At 42.7% G+C, this 23,796-nt stretch overlaps 1 protein-coding gene across 1 annotated transcript in view; it reads right to left on the reverse strand.

Annotated features, from left to right (window-relative positions):
• LOC145411596 (uncharacterized) overlaps positions 1–22,612 on the reverse strand; it is a 35,923-nt gene extending 13,311 nt beyond the window's left edge. The window contains exons 1-3 of the mRNA XM_080281609.1: positions 22,526–22,612; positions 3,087–3,316; positions 2,541–2,705 (exon numbers count right to left, since the gene is read on the reverse strand). Of these exons, the coding sequence (XP_080137735.1) occupies positions 2,541–2,705; positions 3,087–3,316; positions 22,526–22,612 (482 nt within the window). The remainder of the gene's footprint in view (positions 1–2,540; positions 2,706–3,086; positions 3,317–22,525) is intronic.
• Between the last annotated feature and the right edge of the window lie 1,184 nt (positions 22,613–23,796).

Genomic DNA, 23,796 nt, shown 5'->3' on the forward strand with positions numbered 1-23,796 from the left:
ATTGTTGAAGTGCATTATCATGGCATCCTGCCCTGCACAGTGGCCCATGGGTGTGCGCCGGTAGCAGAAGCAGCCTCATGGGGTGATGAAGGTAGTCAGCTTCTTGCTCTCCTCGTCCAGGGGAATCTGGTGATACCACGAATAAGCATCCATTACTGTTTTGAACATGTGCTTTGGCACGCCGGTGATTGCATCGAATAGGGGGAGGGTGTGGTGGGTCTCCCGCTGACTCGCCTCGTTGAGTCGCTGCTACTCCTCTGTTCTGCACAGCCGCCCATCCTTCTTCAGGATCACGACCATATGGGAACACCACTTTGTGGGTTCTCCAGCTGGTATGGGCTCAGTGATACTCTTCCTTATGTCCTTTTCCAACTGCTGGCGAACTTCGTCGTAGAAGTAGTGGGAGATGGATGCTGACGTGTGCACTGCATAGGGCTTTGGACAGGGGCGCAGGTGGATGTGGTGGGCTGGCCCTTTCATCTCCTGCAGGGGGGCATGGTTCACTGTGAATGTAGTGTGCCTGAAGTGCTCCTGTAACCACTTTTCCAGCAGGTTCACATTTTCTTCTGTCAGGGCATATGGGGGAGGATCAGGTTGGGCGGGAATTGGGGGCTCTTCCACCTTTTCAACAGCCCCTACAGTTGCAGGCACGTTAGGGAAGTCGTGTGGCACCATGCCCAGCGTTTTTCACATCTGCAGTGACAATTACAGCCACTGCACCCCATCAGTGAATTACAGGTTTGCCATAGCAGACCTTCTACCATGTTGAAGCGGTATTCCTTGCATCTCACAACGTGTATGCTCCCGTCCACTCGGTGATTATTACTCACGGCAGGTCTCTGTAGATTTTGTGGAGTCAACCCAAGGCTCTGCATGAGGTGGCGACTATGCATACCTGTGCTCCTGTATCGGCCACCACCGACACCTTGCATGCTGCTGGTGGGTCGTCACACTTCTTTTTCATCCTGAGGTACGCTAATGCCTCGTCACTGGTTATTGTGATGCTACCAGTGGTCTCGGCAGTGATGGGCTGCTCCTCCAAGCTACACACTCGCTGAAAGTGACCAACCCTCCCACATCTGCAGCAGCTGGCCTTGACAGCAGGGCACCAGTGATTCCCATTGCACTTGCTGCCACCACACCTCCAGCAGCCCTTTGCTGGTGGGGGAAGGGGATGATGCTGGAGTCGCCCTGCACCCGCCTGCCACACCCAAGTGACACGAGCCACATCTGTTTCCTTCTCATCACTCACTGAAGCACCTGCCCACTCCACTAAGGCCATGCACTACCTCTGTTATCTCAGGCGATTTGAACACTTCTCAGGGGTTTGTGACTTCTTTCACAGATCACAAAATTGGAAGTCTTCACGGCACTTCTGTTTTCATACTGAGGTTTCGCAGCCCCATCACAAGCTTTTTTGATAACATGAAATCGTCAAGACTTATGGAACACTGGGGGCACTTAATATCACACACTACCCCCTTGGCCCTACATTCTACGAGATATGAACACACACTATCATTGGGCTCCTGCTTGTACGTGAAGAAGTCTGACCATGCCCCAACCGTGCACCTGGGGCCCACCACGACGCTCCCCGCCACGCTGATGGCCTCCTCTGTGAGCATGGTCTCGAATCTGTGCTTGGCCACATGTGTCCATGCATTGCAGCACTTCAGGATCACACAACAATCTCACATAACCCGAGGCCAAGGGTGGGACCCACCTGCAACAGCTACTGTAGCACTCGACGCTGCGGGTCCACACCTCAAACTAGGATGGCAACATTCCCATAGTAGCCTTACTGAGAGCCACAGGTGGTGCCAGCACTCGTCACTGGGTCTGTGCCTCTGGGTGCAGGGTTGGGTACACCGGCTGGTAGGCTTTCCCCATTCCTGGAGGTTGTAGCTGGGGTGGTGGCACATTGTACATGTTGCTGCATACTTGATCTCCAACCGCTATACGATGGAACCAGTCTTTTGACTCTGGCTTTAGCTGCTCGAGCCAAAGCCAGAGCCGCCTCTGGGTCACCCATAGAACTCCACTGCTTCATATTGGGGTGAGAACAGGAAGGAGATGGAAACAGCGAGGCCAGCTTGAGATTTATTCCAATGGGTCCAGGCAAGGGCGCGTCCTCTCTCTAGCACAGTGATTCTCAAACTATGGGTCGCAACCCAAAAGTGGGTCGCGAGAGGAATTTTGTTGGGTCGCAGGGACATAGACTAATCCTAATGCTTTCAATGTATTTTATTTACTTAATTGAAATTGTAATAATCTTCATTACACTATTAGCATATTCATAATGACTACAATGGGCTATATAGGCATCCGGTTACTCTCTTTCTCTCTGTCTCTGTCTCTCTCTCTTTCTCTCTCTCTCTCTACCCTGTGGGTTGCGAAGTCTTGAAATATTCCTAATAGGGTCACACTAAAAAATTCGAAAACCACTGCTCTAGCGCCAACTAAGTCAGACTGCCCGGCAAGCCCCAGGCGCGGGCGGTGGCAGGAAAACTTCCTACACAAACACAAACTCCAACAGAAAGAGAGAAACAATTGTGTCAAGAGCCCTGAAAACCTCCTTAACAACTCTGTATTTGAAAGACAGTATCAGTTCCTGGGAGGGCTTCTGTGCCAGGTGCTGCAGACGTTGGTATGTGTGGGCCTTCACAGGTGTTTTGGTTGGTGTCTTTACAGGAGTTTTCTGGAGACTGAAAGTATATAGTTAACTGTTGTAGCAAGTTGTTACTCTTGGGGCTCCAGGCTCATTTGAACTTGAACCCAGTGAATCATAGGCTAATGTTGCCCATTTGCAATCCGCCATCTTTCTTTTAGGGAATAGGGAGGGAGTAGAGGAATGTTTGTATACCTGAGCAATAGAGCTGCCCAGTTACATCTTTGCCACTGTATTAAGGTAACATAAAAACAGAAATTCCTAACAACTAATAGCTATTGCTTACTACAATCAAATACAACAGTAATGTTAAATTATACAACACTAGAAGCTGTACCATCAGTTATGTTAAGGAGAGTACTTGTTACGTTACGTAAAACTACTAAATGAGAACAAAATATTTTCCCATCTGTATTACCTGATAGGTACATCAACATACAGTGATGAGAACTTTTTGAGGTAATGACTCTCACGACCTTTGGCTGGTGATTGTGGTGGAGCAGCACGGAGACCAGTAGTAGTATTGGCAAACTTACGGAATTTACATATCTTCTCCCCACAGTGGTTAACACATAGTAACTTTGCACGCAACTCATCCAACCGCCCACACCAACCAAACTGCTCTCGAACTTCAATAGGTGTCAGCTTCTGTTGGGAAGTGGGTGAAATCAATGATATACTAAAGCATGACAGGAAAAAACTGAGATCTATCTATCTACCGACTGCCAGACGCCTTAATCCCATACGGAGTGGTCACAAACAAATTGCCTCCATGTCTCCCTGTCCTCCGCCATTTAGCTGCCCTTCTCCCAGCTCACTCACTCCTCTCTAATATACCTCACCACTCCATCCCTTCATCTCATCCTCGACCTCCCCCTCTCTCCACCCTCCTCCACCTGATTCACATACACTCTCCTCGTTAGTCTCGCTCTCCATCCTCACCACATGGCCAAACCACCTCAATATATTTCTCACTTTCTATCATTTCCACATACACACCACAACACTCCTTCACTTCCTCATATGTTAGTCTGTCTCTCCATGTAACTCCACATACTCCTCTCAAATAACTCATTTCCACTGCTCTCACTCATGACTTGCGTTCTTCCAACAAGGTTCAAGCATCACTTCCATCCGTTGAAGTTGGTATCACAATATTAACATGCAGCAACTTTTTTACTTCCATACTCACTTCCCTATTTCTTGTACCTGCTTTAAAATAACTAGCAACCTTTCTTCCTTGGTGTACCCTTTCAAGTACTTCATCACCCAAACTTCCATCTTTACTCATCTCACGACCCAAGTACTTAAATGCACTCACATTTTCCATTTCCTCATCATCCAACCTCACTGTGCATTCGGTGACCTCATTTTTCTTGAGGACCATAGTTTTACTCTTCCCTGCATTCACCTTTGGATTCCGTTTCTTACACACTTTCCCAAACTCATTCAGTAAGTCTTGCAGCTCCCCTTCGTCTTCACTTAACAATACAGTATCATCTGCAAACAACAGAACAGGACGTTTCCAAACACTGCCCTGTCTCATTAGGGTAGCTCCGACATCCACTGCGCCACCTTGTATCTCTTTACAACTCCACCTGTATACAGTGACACATCCCAGTTTCAATCCAACATTCAGAGAGAACTCAGTTCACCATCCACACATACTCCAGATTATTCACTTCATGATTCTAATAAAATTCGTGACTAATCTTCTAGCGCTCTCCTCCCTCCTGGTTATAACTTCCACAGAGCCAGACCATGACAATGACTTCCGGGTTTTCGTCCCCATGACATACCTCTCTCAGTATCTCAGTCACTTCTCTTTCTATGCCATCTTTTTCACCAATGTACTGCTGAACTATTCTTCCATACACATACGAGGTCTGTTCAGAAAGCATCCGACCTTGGGCTCTAAAAAAAAAAAAAAAACTAACCTGTTGAGCTAGGACACTAATCCGCCTCAAAGTAGGCCCCTTCTGACTTGACACACGTAGCCCAGCGTTCTTTCCAGGGCCTGAAACATTTTGCAGAGTCGGATTTCGGTACCTCCTGCAGGTGCTTCGTCGCTTTCATTATGAGTGCTTTTCTTGGAAGAACGTTGCTTAAGACGTGGGAGTATGCAAATCGCAGTCCAGACATTCTGTAGACTGTTACCACCGGAGATGAGACTTGGGTGTATGGGTATGACCCAGAAACCAAAGCAGGGTGTCACGGGGTTTTTATAATATCACGGTGTTTTTAAAATATAAATGCTTAAATATTATTTAATATGATATTAATATTCAATAATATTAAAGAGCAGGGACAATGATTGTCTTGCTACATCAAGCAATGATTACTTTACGCTGCTTCTTCGCACGATTCTCTAAGAACGAGAATTTATAAACTTTCTCAACAGTACACAGCAGAGACTAATTACTCACAAATGCTGAATTAGTACTGTTAGCCTCTCGAGAAAGTTACTTCACCCCTGACAATAAATAACTAATACTAACATCAGGTTCTTGCCGATGCTTAACTCCTAGAAGGCACAACGGATTTTAAGTTAATACAACAAGACTGGTCTAAGTACCAGTTATGAATAGTGAAACGTCAATGCAAGCTAGGAGCTATGTGGGAAATAAGCTTAATTATGGAGAAATGAAACAAGATTTTACTTTACATTAAGCTCAAGGAAAAGAACTGTTAAATTTATTGATTACAAAAATAAATTTAACGTTACATTTCAAATCAAATCAATGAGACCGCACTCACTCACTCACACAAAAGCTAAATACTTACGCCTAGGAAAAAAACACCTTAACTAAACCCTTAAGACTACAAAATACAAAAAGGAAATACTGATCGATGAATGCTGTGTATCACCCAGGGGGTGGGAGCTTGGATAACTGTGATCTTGTGGAGCTTGGGTGCTAGCTGACCTCTCCTCTCACACTTCTGGAGCACAGGACCTCTCTCCGTCAAAGCTAACACTCGACTGACTAAGTCGTGGGAACAAAGGGGGAGCAGTGGGCCGCATTTTCTAACGGTCGAGGCAAGCGGGGGCGAACAATAAAGAAACAATAGTATCGCTCAGTACAGCACTTAGTGACGTGCATTAAATCGGTCACTTTTGAAAACAGTGACGAATGTTTTGAAAAGTATACCCCGAAATGGAGAGAAGAAACGGTTAACTGAGCGATACACAGTGAGTTTTCCACTAATAGTTTGTGGCTTCTCACAAAAGGGAAATGTCGCGAATTTGATTCGTGACATTACACCCCTACAAAAATAAATTATTTCCTTATGGGAAAAAATTTGTGGATATATATATATATATTGTTACGGAACAGAGAAAGATAACGTACACTTTAAGTGAGAATACTAAGAGTCACTACTGTCCCGTAAAGTTCCAGGTTCAAAACAAAAGAGTTAGGTAAAATTACAAGTTAAAGTTTAATGCTCAAACTAACAACAATACATTCAGGACTCATAAGGATAATGTAATGGTAAATAAACAGGTTAAATATATGGTTAACTGCAATAGCCTCTATTAACACGAAATTAGCAAGAGTAAATTTATCTAAGTCAGCCCTGATAAAATGAGATACCAGATAATACTCAGTGAATGCCAGATAAATTATTACAGATACAAACTATTATAAAAAATGACTGACATAAAACCCAACATTAATCAAAAACCTCACTAGGCCTAAGAAACAACCTTATGCTACACAATACAAGAAAAAATGCAATAACACTTATACTCAAATTACACACAGCTGCTAGATGTTTGGAGATTTCTTGAGCACTCACAATAATAATATCTGTACAGGGGAGGACAGAGATGTGAACAAAATGAGGAGCAGATCTAAGTGGCAATGATGCAGAGACTGAGCTCATTATATAGGGGCTGGCAGAGCTTGATACAACTTGTAAGAAGGACGCGCAAATGAAGCCATGGGGACAAAGAGTTGACAATCCCGCTTTGAATAACAGAGAGAACGACTTACTCTACTATAACGGTAGAAGGGGGGGACTGAGGCAGAACACGCTCGTGATCAAACATGCAGCAACTGTGCGTTACAATTACACAAAGGATGATGAAATCATAGGCTATGTAACACCTCCCCACAAAGAAAAAAGAAATTTACAAAGGAAATTTCTTATTACTCTAAAACAATCTGTACATGGCATTACAGAACATGCAAATGTCTTTCCTAATGTTACAAAACATGAGACCTCCCTAGCACGTTCAGTCATAGGTACTTGCCAGTATCCCTTTAACAAATCAAACTTACTTATGTACCTAGCCTTTCCGATCTTGTCTATGCAATCTTCCACTTGAGGGAGAGGGTAAGTGTCTGTTTTGGTTATCTGATTAACACGTCTGTAGTCAATGCAAAGCCGCTGTGACCCACCTGGCTTAGGGACCAGAGTGACAGGAGAACTCCACTCGCTCTGACAGGGCTCAAACATCTTGTGGTCCAACAGGTAGCCAAGCTCCTTCTGGATGAGAGGAACTTTCACTGGGTTCACACGGTAAGGAGGCAATTTAATTGGCTTTGCGTCTCCAACATCAACATCATGTATCAACACAGTGGTTCTTCCTGGAGTGGCACGGAACACTTGCGGGGACTCCTGCAGTAATGCCGAAAACTCCTGCCTTTCCTTGGGAGGTAGATGAGAAAGCTTAGTCTGGAGATCATTCATGATATCAGGATTCTTCCCCAAACTATCACTCAGGCTCATGCTGCATGGGAGAACTTCACTTGTAGACTCGGGTGGAACAGCTACAGTGCAGACTGGATTATTTTCGTCCCGCCTGTGATATAACTTTAGCATGTTGATGTGACATAGTTGCTTGCTCTTTCTACGATCTGGTGTGGCGATGACATAGTTGACATCACTGAGTTTCTTCTCCACGAAATAACGGCCACTAAACTTGGCTTGAAGAGGTTGCCCATGAACTGGTAGCAGAATCAAAACCTGATCTCCTGGCTGAAAGTGGCGTAACCTGGACTTCTTATCATACCAAGTCTTCATCTTCTCCTGAGCAGCTCCCAAATTCTCTCTCGCCAGCTGTAAAGCAGTGGACAGCCGGTCTTTGAACTTCATCACATACTCCAGCAGGTTGACGTCATCTTCCTCCGACAGCCAGCATTCCTTGAGTAACTTAAGGGGTCCTCTTACTTCATGGCCAAACAGTAGTTCAAAAGGTGAGAAGCCCAGTGATTCATTTGGAGATCCTCTTGCGGCAAACACAGCGAATGGAAGACCTTTATCCCAGTCTTTCTGATGTTCCAAACAGTATTTCTTGAGCATCGATTTGAGTGTTTGATGATATCTCTCCAACGCTCCTTGGGTCTGGGGATGGTAAGCTGATGACGTGATCTGGGTGATCCCCAACTCTTTCAGGGACTGCTTGAAAACATTTGACATGAAATTACTTCCCCGGTCTGACTGTACCTCCTTGGGCAGACCAAACTTTGTGAAGAACCCTAGCATTTCCTTAACTACGTTCTTTGCTGAGATATTTCTAAGTGGAATGGCTTCAGGATAACGAGTAGCCATATCAATCATGGTCAACACATAAGAATATCCTGAAGAAATCTTAGGAAGAGGGCCCACAATATCCACCAACACACGGGTGAAAGGCGCCTCAAAAGGAGGAATGGGAACTAGAGGTGCAACCTTTTCGGTCTGATTACACTTCCCCACAACTTGACAGGTGTGACAAGACTTACAATACCAGGAAACATCCCTGAAGATACCTGGCCAGTAGAAGTGTTTCAAAATGCGTGCCACAGTCTTCCTCACTCCAAGGTGTCCTGCCAAACTGGAATCATGAGCCACTCTAATGATATCCTGCCTACAAACACGAGGGATGACAACTTGATGTACAACCTCCCATTCACAGTCGGCTGATGCTGTTGGGGGTCTCCACTTCCTCATAAGTACTCCTGACTTTACATAATAACAAGTAGAAGCACCGGCTGACTCTTCTTCACTGTAAGCAGAGTTTGCTAGACCTTTCAACTCAGGGTCAGCAACCTGCAACTCAACCAACTCTTGACGAGACAAATTATCAACACTACGGGGTACTGCCTCATCTGGTGAGTGGTCCAAATTAGCAAGAAAAGTGTCAGCTAGGATAACATCATCATCATCATTATCCTCTAAATCACCAGTAACTTTAGACTTAGCCCTAGTGACAGCACATGCAGGGAACACATCAGGGACATCACAATCCTGGGACGCAGCCACTGGCTCACCAGACAACTGAGGAACTGGACACACTTGACTTCCACCAATATCATTTCCAAGTAAGAAAGTTACACCTGACATTGGGAGTGTCTCAACCAACCCAACCATAACAGAACCATTAACAAAACCAGACTCTAAATTCACTCTGCACAGAGGGACAGAGAAGTAATTATTCCCTACACCTTGTAAGATTACAGTTTCATCAGAGGAATTAACATTAGAGCCTAGAACACTGGTCAGCATAAGGGATTGGCAAGCACCTGTATCACGATATATTTTAACTGATTTCCTATCATTATTGTCCAGAGGACTGACAAAACCATCAGACAGGAAATGAGCACATGAACTCTTGAGAGTGTCACCCACGTTACTGCTCAAAAGAGGAGCTCCATCATGAGAATTTAAGTTACCCCTCAAAGCAGGTTCAGTTAACTCAGTTAAAGAATTCTGGGAACTCTCAAGAGTGGACACTTGACCAATTGACTGAATATTTAAAGACTCCTTTTTGTTCACATCACGCTGTCTCCTGAAACATCTCTCCGTAGTATGACCAAGCTTACTACAATAAGTACATTTACTTTTCTGAAATCTAGAGGTGAAGCTGGTATTTACTTCCTGAGAAACATCATCTTTATTCTCTTTCCTGTTACCTGTACTCTGAGTAGAGGCAACGTACTTACTCTCAGCTTTCCCTTTTTCTCTAGAATATCTCTTGTGAGTGAGAACATACTCATCAGCTAAAACTGCAGCATCAGACAAATTATCTATTCTTTTCTCATCAAGATATAGGCTTACATCTTTATAAATACACCTTTTGAAATCCTCCAGCAAAATCATCTGCTTAAATTTGTCAAAATCAGAATCCACATTCTTAGAATTTAACAACTGCTCTAACAGATCTTCTTTGATTTTTGCATACTCAACATGGGATTGCTTATCTTGCTTGTAAGTTGTCCTAAATTTTACTCCATAGGCTTCAGGAACAAGCTCATAGGCCTTAAGAATCAAGCTCTTAACTACATCATAATTATCAGATTGATCCTGAGGCAAAGATGCATAAGTTACTTGAGCTTTACCGGTGAGAACAGTTTGAAGGAGTACTGGCCAATACTTTTTAGGCCAATTAAAACCTGTAGCTACCCTCTCAAACAACTGAAAATACTTTGTTAAATCAGTTTCATTAAAAGGAGGGACAAGTTTAACATTTTTAGCCACATCAAAATCATCAGAGCTAGATGATCCAGTTCCACATTGTTTCATGCGATACTCATGGTCTGCCTGAATCCTAGCAAATTCAACTTGTGCGTGAAACTCAGCCTCCTTAGCACGGGCCTCCTGCAGGGCTAGCTGTAACTTAGCTAATTCAATCTGCGTTTGCTCATTTGGAGGAGTTACATTAAACAAGCTTTCATTAATCATGTCAACAATTTGATCTTTAGAATGATGAGAGCGAACAACAATTCCCAATTGTTGAGCAACAAGCTTAAGTTCATTCTTTGTTCTGTTTTCTACATCACACACTGTTTGCACATTTGACAAAAAATCTTTGGCTTCATCAAGTGTAGTAATAGTAGACATAATTAATAAGTAACAGTCACAAAATATCAATCAATATCCTTATGATAATATCCTGAATATCCTGATAAGAGGTCGCCAAATTTATGTTACGGAACAGAGAAAGATAACGTACACTTTAAGTGAGAATACTAAGAGTCACTACTGTCCCGTAAAGGTCCAGGTTCAAAACAAAAAAGTTAGGTAAAATTACAAGTTAAAGTTTAATGCTCAAACTAACAACAATACATTCAGGACTCATAAGGATAATGTAATGGCAAATAAACAGGTTAAATATATGGTTAACTGCAATAGCCTCTATTAACACGAAATTAGCAAGAGTAAATTTATCTAAGTCAGCCCTGATAAAATGAGATACCAGATAATACTCAGTGAATGCCAGATAAATTATTACAGATACAAACTATTATCAAAAATGACTGACATAAAACCCAACAATAATCAAAAACCTCACTAGGCCTAAGAATCAACCTTATGCTACACAGTACAAGAAAAAATGCAATAACACTTATACTCAAATTACACACAGCTGCTAGATGTTTGGAGATTTCTTGAGCACTCACAATAATAATATCTGTACAGGGGAGGACAGAGATGTGAACAAAATGAGGAGCAGATCTAAGTGGCAATGATGCAGAGATTGAGCTCATTATATAGGGGCTGGCAGAGCTTGATATAACTTGTAAGAAGGACGCGCAAATGAAGCCATGGGGACAAAGAGTTGACAATCCCGCTTTGAATAACAGAGAGAACGACTTACTCTACTATAACGGTAGAAGGGGGGGACTGAGGCAGAACACGCTCGTGATCAAACATGCAGCAACTGTGCGTTAAAATTACACAAAGGATGATGAAATCATAGGCTATGTAACAATATGTACACATCCTAACTCAGTCACACAAGATTCACACTGTGGTGTGTGTGCTATCTTGCTACAGGAGAAAGTCGCAGTCGCCAGTGAGCGAAAAAAACCTCGTATTTACGTTAATAGAAGCAAGCTTGAGGGAAAAACTCCGTGACGATGGTGAAAATCCTGTACTCAGGTCAAACTGAGCGAAAATTCGCTACATTTACACTGACAACTAATTGTTGTGTAGCGTGGTGTATGTAATACACGGTGTAGGTGTGACAGTTGTAGTGTAATTGTACCTACGCGTAAAATGACACAGTAAATAATATGGCGACCACGAAGGCAGAGGAGAAGAGGCGGCAGCGTGCGGCAGATGATCAGCTGGCCCACACAGCAAAACTGCTACGCCCATTGCTGTACCTGCAAAATTAATTGAGGTGAAACATCAAAAGTGTCAATAAGACAAAATTTTATTATGTTACAATTACTCCCTCTGCCTAGCAGTCAGTGCTACGACGTACAATCGAGGTCGCCATTAATTATAGCACACGATTATGGTCGGCAAGTTGAGAATCCTTGTGCAAACTCGGGTCTTCCATAGCCTTGAACTGCACACGGGTCCTTGACCTTTATTCCTAAATTTCCGACAGAGGATGCCTATCCTGGTGAAATATTATTCGCCCATCACCAACTAAAATAGAAAATGGGAGGAAATGCCTTAACCTACAGTACTTATATTATTATCGGGGAGCTGAGAATCCTCGTGCAAACTCGGGTCTTCCATAGCCTCAAGTCGCCTCTGCGGAGTTCTCTCTCGAACTTCCCCCTTAACCTACAGTACTTATATTAGTATCGGGGAGCTGAGAATCCTTGTGCAAACTCAGGTCTTCCATAGCCTCGAGTTGCCTCTGCGGAGTTCTCTCTCGAACTTCCCCCTTAACCTACGGTACTTATATTAGTATCGGGGAGCTGAGAATCCTTGTGCAAACTCGGGTCTTCCATAGCCTCGAGTTGCCTCTCAACTTCCCCCTTAACTTACGGTACATAATATGTATGTACAGGCCCTGGACATAATGTGTCCTGTGGGGCCAATGGGCGAGACGTCAGGTCTGCACCCACTTCACCACTACCCTGTCTCTATACTGACTCAGAGACTACAGGTGTGGTTACGAACAGCACAGGAAGGACATGTCCCTGATTAGTGGTGTTACTTTGACACACACTGCAGGAACGGACAAATCTATCTATGTCTCGTCCCATCCCTGGCCAGAAAAAGTCAGCTTGGATACGGCCCTGGATTTTCCTTTTCCCCATGTGACCTCCTGAGGCTGAACAATGACCCCATTCTAACACTGCTTGGCGGTACTTGGCGGGGACGACAAACTGCAGTCGAACCTCGCCCTCGGGTGTTCGTGACTCATGGTAGAGCCGTCCTTGTTTGCGAAGGAACTTGGCTCGACCTCCTCATGAATACTTAATCACTCGACCCTTTTGTTTGTTCCGCACGGCAGCAAGTGTTGGGTCAGAATGTTGTTCTTGCACAACAAGTTGACTACACATCAGATCTTGCGGCGATTCAATGATCACTGGGGTGACACAGTCTGGAGTCTCAGCCATGGCTCGTGTTACTGCAGCAGCCGAAGTCTGAGTAGCATCATCATCGGAGCAACTATCCTTGACTCCTTGAATATTGCCGACTATAAGGTCAAATAGAGGCTCTGGCATGACAACTGCAAGTGTCGTACCAGTATAAAATGGAGATGCCACCTGGATACATGCCTCAGGGAACAATCTCACTAATCCATCAATAAGGTTTGCATGGATCTGTCGACCTGTATACTGCTCAAGCCGAACTAGACTCCGCTTGACAGAGCAACCTGAGGAACCATTGCCTCTCAGGACCTTCACAGGAATGCCTCCCACAAACCCTGGCTGGACAAGGAAGGTACTGTCACCTGTCGGGGGGCCTGTGGAGGAAGCAGCTAGCCACTCATGAGGCTGCTGAATTGATGCGGCAAACATTGTGCCTTGAGGAGAAGATGGAACATTGGCCATCTGTGGAGGGGGGTTCACTGTCACTGTGGGACTAGTGAACTGTGGGGAAGTACCCACACTGGTAGGGACGTGACCACCATGCTGCTGCTGAGGAATGAAGGCTGCATTCGCTTCCTGCCTCTTTTGAGCTGGTGGTGAGAAAGTTTGTCCCGACGGTCGGTTGCGTGGCTGATACTGCTGCTGGTTAGGGTACTTGTACCTTTTCCACTCAGGCTGCTGTGTATTTTGCCCCTGGTCCTTCTGCGGTTTGCTTGGACCTTGGCCATTACTCTGAGAACGACCTTGGTCCTGGAATTCAGTCTGAGACGGCTTCCCAGACTTGGCAGTATCTTTTCTGCTCCAGGTGTTTTGCTTACGAGTTTGATACCCGTATGCAGTAAAGAATGCGTCAGCCTTTTCTGCCATTTGGCTGGCATCTTTCACCTGGCAGATCTTAAGCTGTGCTATGAGCTCAGCAGGCCACGACCTCTCTAGCTGTGTACGCAGCATAAGGTCAATTATCCCCTCACACGTGGAAGGAGTTTCATCTTTCTCCATCCACTCATTTAAGTAAGCTGTGAGACGATCAAGGAACTGAACAGCTGTCTCCTTGTCTTGGAGACGAGCTCGCATGAACTGAACTTTGGCGTCGTCAACTGTGAGACCATACGCCTTAATGAGTGCAGCTTTCATCATCTCATATGTGAGATTGTCTCAACGAATTCTGTGGAGAATATCGAGGGCAGGGCCCTCAAATAGGCTAAGAAACTGAAGCCGCTTAGCTGCCTCATCCAGTTGATACATGTCTGCCATGTCCTCAAAACGAGCTATGTACGGCTCGATTCGCTCGCTTTCCTTGTATGAAGGAAGCTTGATGCGTGGGGTCGCCAGGACATGTGCAGGGAGAACGCTCGTGGAGCTTGGACCAACTGCACCGGACGTGTCTGAAGCCAAGGAATCTCGCTTGAGCTTCAGCACTTCAAGTTCTTGTCTCTCGCGTGCTTCTCGCTCGGCACGTTCGTCTTCTCGTTCTCTGTCTCGTTGTTCACGTTCGTATTCGCGCTGTTCACGCTCTTGTACTAGCTCGTGTTCGCGCTGTTGTCGCTCGTATTCGCGCTGTTCTCGCTCACGTTCACGAGCATCTTTCTCACGTTCTTGCTCGTAATTAAACCGTGAGAGAACGTAACTCTGTATTTTCTCTGGGTCTGTGAGACCCATATCTTTGGCTTCCTGTACATAAGCACTGGCTGCCATGATGCTAGCTCAATTTACTAAGCAAACCGAAATTGAGTTCTGACTGCTTAGCGACGAATACTAATAAACACAAGTAAAGAATACAGAAACAAACTAGTGGTGACCAGTCTTATCTAGTTAACTGGCAAAGAATAAATCAAAAATGTAAATGACTGGGAAGACTCAATAATAGACACAATGGGTACAGCGACTACCCAGGAGCGAATAAAATCGTCTGGCATTACCAAGAATAAACTAGAGTTAAGTACTCTATGGATTGATAAAGCAAAATTCACTTGCTAAATTAAGGGTAAACACCAGTAAGCTTGTGCCTATAAACTTTAATGATAAATTCCTAAATATGAACGAGTGAGCACTATCTCGTGAATAGCTTTAGAGCTAGGAGTTAATATCCTGGAATGAGGTCGCCAATTATCACGGGGTTTTTATAATATCACGGTGTTTTTAAAATATAAATGCTTAAATATTATTTAATATGATATTAATATTCAATAATATTAAAGAGCAGGGACAATGATTGTCTTGCTACATCAAGCAATGATTACTTTACGCTGCTTCTTCGCACGATTCTCTAAGAACGAGAATTTATAAACTTTCTCAACAGTACACAGCAGAGACTAATTACTCACAAATGCTGAATTAGTACTGTTAGCCTCTCGAGAAAGTTACTTCACCCCTGACAATAAATAACTAATACTAACATCAGGTTCTTGCCGATGCTTAACTCCTAGGTGGCACAACGGATTTTAAGTTAATACAGCAAGACTGGTCTAAGTACCAGTTATGAATAGTAAAATGTCTATGCAAGCTAGGAGCTATGTGGGAAATAAGCTTAATTATGGAGAAATGAAACAAGATTTTACTTTACATTAAGCTCAAGGAAAAGAACTGTTAAATTTATTGATTACAAAAATAAATTTAACGTTACATTTCAAATCAAATCAATGAGACCGCACTCACTCACTCACACAAAAGCTAAATACTTACGCCTAGGAAAAAAAACACCTTAACTAAACTCTTAAGACTACAAAATACAAAAAGGAAATACTGATCGATGAATGCTGTGTATCACCCAGGGGGTGGGAGCTTGGATAACTGTGATCTTGTGGAGCTTGGGTGCTAGCTGACCTCTCCTCTCACACTTCTGGAGCACAGGACCTCTCTCCATCAAAGCAAACACTCGACTGACTAAGTCGTGGGAACAAAGGAGGAGCAGTGGGCCGCATTTTCTAACGGTCAAGGCAAGCGGGGGCGAACAATAAAGAAACAATAGTATCGCTCAGTACAGCACTTAGTGACGTGCATTAAATCGGTCACTTTTGAAAACAGTGGCGAATGTTTTGAAAAGTATACCCCGAAATGGAGAGAGAAACGGTTAACTGAGCGATACACAGTGAGTTTTCCACTAATAGTTCGTGGCTTCTCACAAAAGGGAAGTGTCGCGAATTTGATTCGTGACACACGGTCACCCTAGTAGAAGCATGCAGGGTCTCAAAAAATAAAAAAATAAAACGACAGGTCGGCAACAAGATGAAATGTACTCGCATGTTGACAATTTTTTCAATTACCGTGGTGCTGGGCATCACGAATAGCACCAGAAGGTCAGACTGTCAACAAACATCACAATATCGAAGCTATACGTATTCATGATACAGTTCACCAGTAGAGCTCAGACCTTTGGAAAGGAACAAGTTGGAAGTTGCACCATGACAATGCCTCTGCCCATTCTTCCCAACTGATTCATGAATTTTTGGCCGGGCACAACATCCAACAGGTCCAGCATCCTACTTACTCACCATATATGGCTCTGTGTGACTTTTGGTAATTCTCCAAACTCAAAACTCCGCTGAAGGGTTACCAATTTGAGACGAAAGAAGAGATCATGCCAAATGTTACGCAGCACCTGCAGGAGATATTGCGCGGAAAGCCGACGTTAAAAAAATGTTTCAGCAGTGGAAAGAACGCTGGGCTATGTGTCAAGTCAGAAGGGGCCTACTTTGAGGGGGATTAGTGTCCTAGCTCAGTAGGTTAGCTATTTATTTTTTTAGAGCCTAAGGTCGGATACTTTCTGAACAGACCTTGTAATGATAATGAAGCTGAAAAATTATCATCCTCACCATCATAATCCAGCTGCCTATAAGGTGGCTTGAGCAAGCCTAACTTCTCTGAGGACAAAAACTGAAGGAAAATGAAAGCCCCCGGTACACTTTCAGCCTATAATGCACTACCGTATCATCGTCAACAAAGTCTTCTACACCTCCTTCAACCCTAGAACTGACTCACATTCTAACTACAGTCATTATGATACCGTAATAAGTACTGTACCTGTAAATTATCTGAGCGAATACTGAAGCTGTACCACAATGCAATACTCATAGAAATATTTTTCTTCAGTTGCGTTGATGGAGAGACTTCTGTTTTGTGCCCTGAAAAATATAATAAAATTTCCAGTAAGTTTGAAATATACAGTAAGATCAGTCTCGTAATCATAATGATCACATATTTAGAAAGTAAGCTGTTAAATGTAATACACTAAATACAGTACAGTTGACCCTTATTATACAATCAATCGGTATGATGTCGAAAGAAGTTTGAATCTTTTTTCAATACATAATAGCATTTTCACTTATATGATCACTGTGATCCCATATGAAGCTTCACAGATCAATATACGATTGCTATTTTCATTTACATAAACACCAACACACAAGCTTACAATCGTTTGTTTATTCCAAGATGGCCTCTGCACCTGCTTCTATTGGGTGTGTTAGTGTCAATGATGGAACAATAGTGTGGCGTTGGAGGTCAAGCAGTGAAGTGAAATAACTACAGCTTTAGGTGCGTTGGAAACTTGATTTTAGACATATTATTGGTCATACTCAGGCAGCAAAGTGCAGTGAAGCAAAATTGCCAGCTTTGGTGAGTTGGAAACATTTGTAGACTTTTTTTTTTTTGGAAGAGTGACCCTTGGCCAACAACGTATCGCCATTGAACTCGTTATAAAAAACTTTATACGATAAATCATTATGCGGTGGATTTTTCAAATGCATCCTTTTAAAACAAGAGCTTGCTGTACAGCAGTGGTCATACCTTACCACGCAACAATGTAACATATGGCATTTAATTCTTCATAGCTAAATGATATGACTGATAAAGATTTACTTGAGCTGATCAACTCTCAGTATTTCTGAAGTTTTCTTAAAAAACAACATTCTGTATTACACTAAATACAGTAACGACTTTACATTGTCTTAAATGAACTTGTCCAACTACAAATTAGTACCAGCACAGTTCAAACTGCTTTATTGAGATATGGGAAGAGGCATTCACATATTTATCAATATAATCAAAATACTGGGCAAGTACATTTAATATTTAAGTTTAACTTTAATAATCGTACAGTATTTACTTTATCATCATCCTGCAGGTGGATTTATGAACAGTTTGCTACTATATTCTCATAAACCATATCTACTGGTGGGGGATTCTATCACGCAGTGGGAACAACATAAATGGGCGGCAGAGTTGCTCAAGTATATAAATATCCTTCAACGCCCTCCCTATCCTCCTTTCTGAGAGAATTGAGGGCCCGATGAGAGACCAGTGCTGTCCAGTACACTAATAAGGGTAAGTATCTAGTCTTCTGCATGGCAAAGGTGTTATTGAATAGGATGGTCTAGCCATTAGCCTCCCCCCCCCCTCTGGTGCTTACAGAAGTACAATTAATTCTTACAGGCTTATCATACACACCACCAACTCTGACCAATTAAAACACCACTGCATAACCACATTTTACCTCACTTTCCCCTTCTCCCTGCTGTGCCTCCCCTTTGGTTCCAATAATTAGTCATTTCTTGGCAGACCTGGGAGCCGACAGGTGTAGGGACCCTGTGCTCTTCGGGGCCTGAGGAATCTTGAGGCCTTTTGGCTCAAGCACGTTATCCCTTCTATGCTTCCTTCTGCACCTCCCTCTTTCTTTTGTGGGTCATTGGAGGAGTTTCAGCCACTGCCTCCTAAACAGTTTTGGATGGCATCTCAACTGTCTTGGCTGGTTCTGTACCCCTTTTAATTCCAGCTACCTATAATAGAAAAATTTAACAAACAAAAAATATATGACTATAGAGCATAACAGAAAAAGACACACACACACAAAAAGACTTTATAATGCAGTGCTTACACATACAACAAACCCCTCCAATCTGAGCACATCCTTTTTATTTCATCCTGTCAAATACCGGACTATTTCATTTAGCTTTGTTAACTCCTTCAATCCTGTGACATGTTTTTATAACTTACTGATAACCTAGCTGATTACATTCAGCTCTTGTGAAGCCACCTGAAGTGGACTACTCTATCTTACCTCTCCAATGAGAAATTTCTCAGAAGCTGAATAAAACTGAAGATAACATGAATAAACTGAAATAGTATATCAACAGAGTGAAAGAATTAAGAAGTATAGTCATAGGAAAAACTATCGTTACTCTTCAGAGCTATGCACAATGACACAACGACGAAGTGTTGTGGAATGACGGGACAGGAAAGTTTGTACCTCAAACCCGTCCATGTCGGATATGTGAGACACAGATATTAGAATTTGTGCTAGAATTGGCCGCTGTGCATAGAGACAATACGTTTTATTATCCGGCACCGAAGTCATTAAATAAAAATATAACCGAATGGTTTGAAATCGGCAACACACATGCAGACGGGCAATGAGTATGTGCACCCATGCCAGACGTATGATAGTACTTCGTACTTCAGCCGATACAAGCCAACTTAGTATATTTCAGTATAATAATGATATGTATTGCTTTCTACATATTATAAATGTTGAGTAGAAGGAAAATAAAAATACATGTTCAGTCTCATTGCTTTAATATTTTGTATACCCACGGCCTGCTTCGAAAACAGCCTGTAGACGTCTGAAGTATCCATCTGAAGCATTTAACCACCCATCTAAAGCAAACAAATGAACTCGTGCACCCCTGCTAGATTATCATTAAACACACACACACATACAGTCGATGCCTATAGATTTAATACCATTCAAAATAATTTATTTGTTGTATTCCATAGATAATAAATGTTGAACGGAAGGAAGATAATAAACCTGGCGAGTTTCATTCCCCGTCGGGCGCTCAGGGTATCGCAAACACGTCTCATACATTTCCCCGCCATATGGCTCATTCTTGCTCATTATTCCAACTTTTGTAACGGGATTGTGATATGGCAACACTAGATAGGGGAGGGGTGAACAGCAAAGACCCGCCCACATAGCCCAACTAACGTTCGTTTTGCATCGAGCAGTCCTGGGGTTAACGATACTTTTTCTCATGACTGTACCCAGGCAGTATGGGTCAGAAACACCTCAAATTCCCCAACAATCTGGGTATCCTATTTACGGTACTATATTCTCACAAATTTAAATTTTACTGAGTTATGTTAAGGCACATCCACGCTGTGGGGATTACAAGATAAATTAAAGTACTGAAGAAACTATCAAAGACTTATTAGCAAGGAAAGTAAATCGAAATGGGGAACCCCAGGAATTAATGGTGTGTGTGGTGAAATGCTGAAGCACCGGGGAGAGACAGTAGTTGAATGGATATGGAAGATGTGCAGATTGGCCTTGAAGGAAGGTAAAGTCCCGGAGGACTAGAAGTCAGGTATAATTACTCTTCTGTACAAAGGAAAAAGGGAAATAGAAGTGTGTGGTAATCATAGGAGCATTTGTCTTAGTGTTATAGGAAAAGTATATGGTAGGATACTTATTGGCAGCGTTAGGGAAATAACAGAGGAATTAGTTGGAGAAGAACGGAAGGGAAAAGGTTGAGAAGATCAGATAATCATTCTTAGGTATTTAATGGAAAAGTTACTGGAGACGAGAAAGAAGTTGAATGCAGCCTTCATGGATTTGGAAGCATATGACGGTGGATAGACATGGAATGTGGATAGTATTAAGAATATACGGAGTAAATGGGAAGTTGTTGAATGCTATGAAGAGTACCAGTATGTATGAGGGTGCCAAGGTTGCAGTGTGTGTGGATAGTGACCTGAGTGAAGTTTTCTATTTGTATGTTGACTTCAAACAGGGATGTGTTATGTCCCCATTGTTGTTCAGTCTGTATATGGATGGAGATATAAAAGAGGTACAAGGTAGGGCAGTAGATGTTGGAGCGGCATTAATGAGAGAGGGCAGCATTTGGAAACTCCCTGTACTCTTGTTTACAGATGATACTGTATTGTTAAGTGAAAACGAAGGGAAGCTGCAAGGCTTCGTAAATGAGTTTGGAAGACTATGTAAGAAACGGAATCTGAAGGTGAATGTAGCGAAGAGTAAAGCTATGGTCTTCGAGAGAAATGAAGCCACTGAATTTAAGGTGACACTGGATGAGGAGGAAATGGAAAATGTGAGTGCGTTTAAGCACTTGAGTAGTGTAATGATTAAGGATGGAAGTTTAGAGGGTGAAGTGCTTGAAAGGTACAACAAGGAAGAAAAGTTGCTGGTTCTTTGAGAACAGTGATAAGGAACAGGGAAGTGTGCATGAAAGTAAAAAAAGTCACTGCATGATAGCATTGTGATACCAGCTCTAACATATGAAAGAGAAGCTTGGCCCTCGTTGAAAGTGAAGGAGCGTTGTGGTGTGGACGTGGATGTGATAGAAAGTGTTAGGAGAAATACACTGAGGTGTTTGGCCGTGTGGAAAGGATGGATAGCGAGAGACTAATGAGGAGAGTGTATGCGAGTGAGGTGGAGGTGGGGGGAGGGGAAAAGGGAGGCCGAGAATGAGATGGAAGGATGGAGTGGAGAAATATATGATAGAGGGGTGTGTGAGCTGGGAGCAAGGCAGTGAAATGGCATTGGACAGGTCGACATGGAGGCGATTTGTCTCTGGCCCCCCCTTATGAGATTGAGGCGTCTGACAATAGATAGATAGATAGATGGAAATCAATTTAATGACTACATAATGATGCCTCCTGGGTAAAGTAAGAGCACAAAAAACAAAGTCCACAAGCAAAAATGCCTTAACTGAAGAGGCATAATTTTGTATATTTACCTTTTATCCTCTTCAGATAAATAGTTTCAGTAAGTATGTGCTTTGGTAGCCGGTTTGTTTTTGTCTGATGGAACTTGGTCACTCCTACAACTAAGTTATGTCATGGGTGAACAAATTTTGACCAGGCTTACTTATGACATAGGAATTAGTATTCTTGGTTAATAAACATATTTACCCTCCAATGTGACTACCCTTGGCCATCAACTACAGTAAACTCAAACGGAATGAAAGATCTATGTTAGATGAGAAACACAATACCGCAGGTTTTCACTAATTTCTGCCCTCTACAACAGTAAACTCCACATTAATGGGGCTGGCTGGAACGTTCTATCCAAACCTGACAGATGAAAAGGGGTAGTTCATAGGACACTATCAAGGGGACAAACCTAGGATTAAAGTAACCAAACATGATTAACCTAAGATATCAACATCCTTCTCTTCGCTGACAACCCAAAGGTTCTGCCTCTGCAATAAAAGGGGTGTTATCTTCTTCGCATTATCTTCCTCAGTCTACATAATCTCTCCAAACTCAATGAGGTGGGCAAAATGACAAAATCGCGAACCTAATATGAATATTGATTACAGGCCATTGAGGAGGTTTCTTGATCTATCGAGACATTACCATTTCATATAAACTGGCTCTATGCCCCCCTCCCCTTTTTTTTAGTTCTGGGTGCTAATTAACAATTCCAAAATTCGATATTCCTATGAATTGAAAAATGCACTCATTGTCGTGTGATAAACATAAACAGCATGATAAATGGACAATACTTTGTCACAGTTGCCGCTTTCTTTTATCTCAGCTGTTTGTAGCTTTTTCTGGGACTTCACCTCACCTGTTTAACATTTTTAAGTGAATTTGTAGAACTGGCACTCTTTTTGGTCTTGAAAAACTGGTGGAGGTTCGTCTGTGTCGCCACCATTGTCGAGATGAAAGAAAACATCTATCACGCGCCAAAGCCGCTAAAGTTCCAAACATCCCTAATTCATTCGAGGGACCATGAATGCTTGTAAAGCACTTTAGCCACCATCTTGGTTTGCACAGCACTTTATTACCCTTGATTTACATATTGTTGAGAAGCGGGATTTGATGGTTAGGTAGTGCTGGAGTATTCTCGACGATTCGCGAATTTTTCTGTTACGTGTCAGAGTTGCCTGTTATCCTGCTGTTTATGAGGGGAGTTATTTTGTAAAGTTGTACATTAATTATTGTGCTCTTTTTCTCTATAATATTTTATTAATGTGATTATTTGTTAAATCATGTCATTTTAACTTCGTTTGTATGCTAAAGCATTTACAGCGTTATGTAATGTTAGAAAACTCTGCATATTTTGGATGTCTCCGAGTTGGCAACTGCTGCTTTCCAGAGTATGTAGTAGATAATTCTAGTATACAGGAAGCTTATATAAAGATGGGGAAGGGAGTAGAGGAGCTCTCAGTTCTCTCTGAGTTTAGTTCAGTGTCAGTTCAGTGTCAGTGCAGCAAGTGAAGATTGTATAACTCCAGTACTTGTGAAAATAGTGAAATTGGCAAACATTAAGTGTAATTATTTGGAAAATAAAGGCAGCGAACCTAAGCCAGTGTGTATTTACCATGCCTGAGCTGATCTTGCTGTTGTACACCGAAAGGCTGACCATAAGAAGAATGACTCACTGGGTAATGACCCTCACATACTGAACTACTGCTGCTATAGTCTGTGAAATGTAACAGTGGTGTTAGGAGTGTGGTCCATTAGAAGAGTGCTGCAATATGTCAGACCTTTGACATGGAGGCAGAAGGTGTACAGACAAGAGGCCAAGCTAGGCAGAAGGAGGCATGTCTGGCAGCAATTATGAAGCTATTACAAGCACAGAATAAATGTCAGAGAGAGCTCGAAGAACAATTACAGCCACAAAATGAAGAACAATTACAAGCACAAAGTGAACAGGAACAGGCACAAAATGAAGGACAAAAAGAACTCAAAGAACAATTATTACAAGCACAAAGTGAACAGCCAGAGGCATTACAGGAGGAACAGGAGGAGTTACAACTGAGGATGCAAGGACAGCAAGATGCTTTCATGGGGGAAGCGAAGGAAGAAAAACAACAGTTGAAGGAGGAAGTACAC

The sequence above is a fragment of the Coenobita brevimanus genome, chromosome 11, assembly GCF_032717465.1.
Source record: "Coenobita brevimanus isolate Jiangsu-jjx chromosome 11, ASM3271746v2, whole genome shotgun sequence".
NCBI lineage: Eukaryota > Metazoa > Arthropoda > Malacostraca > Decapoda > Coenobitidae > Coenobita > Coenobita brevimanus.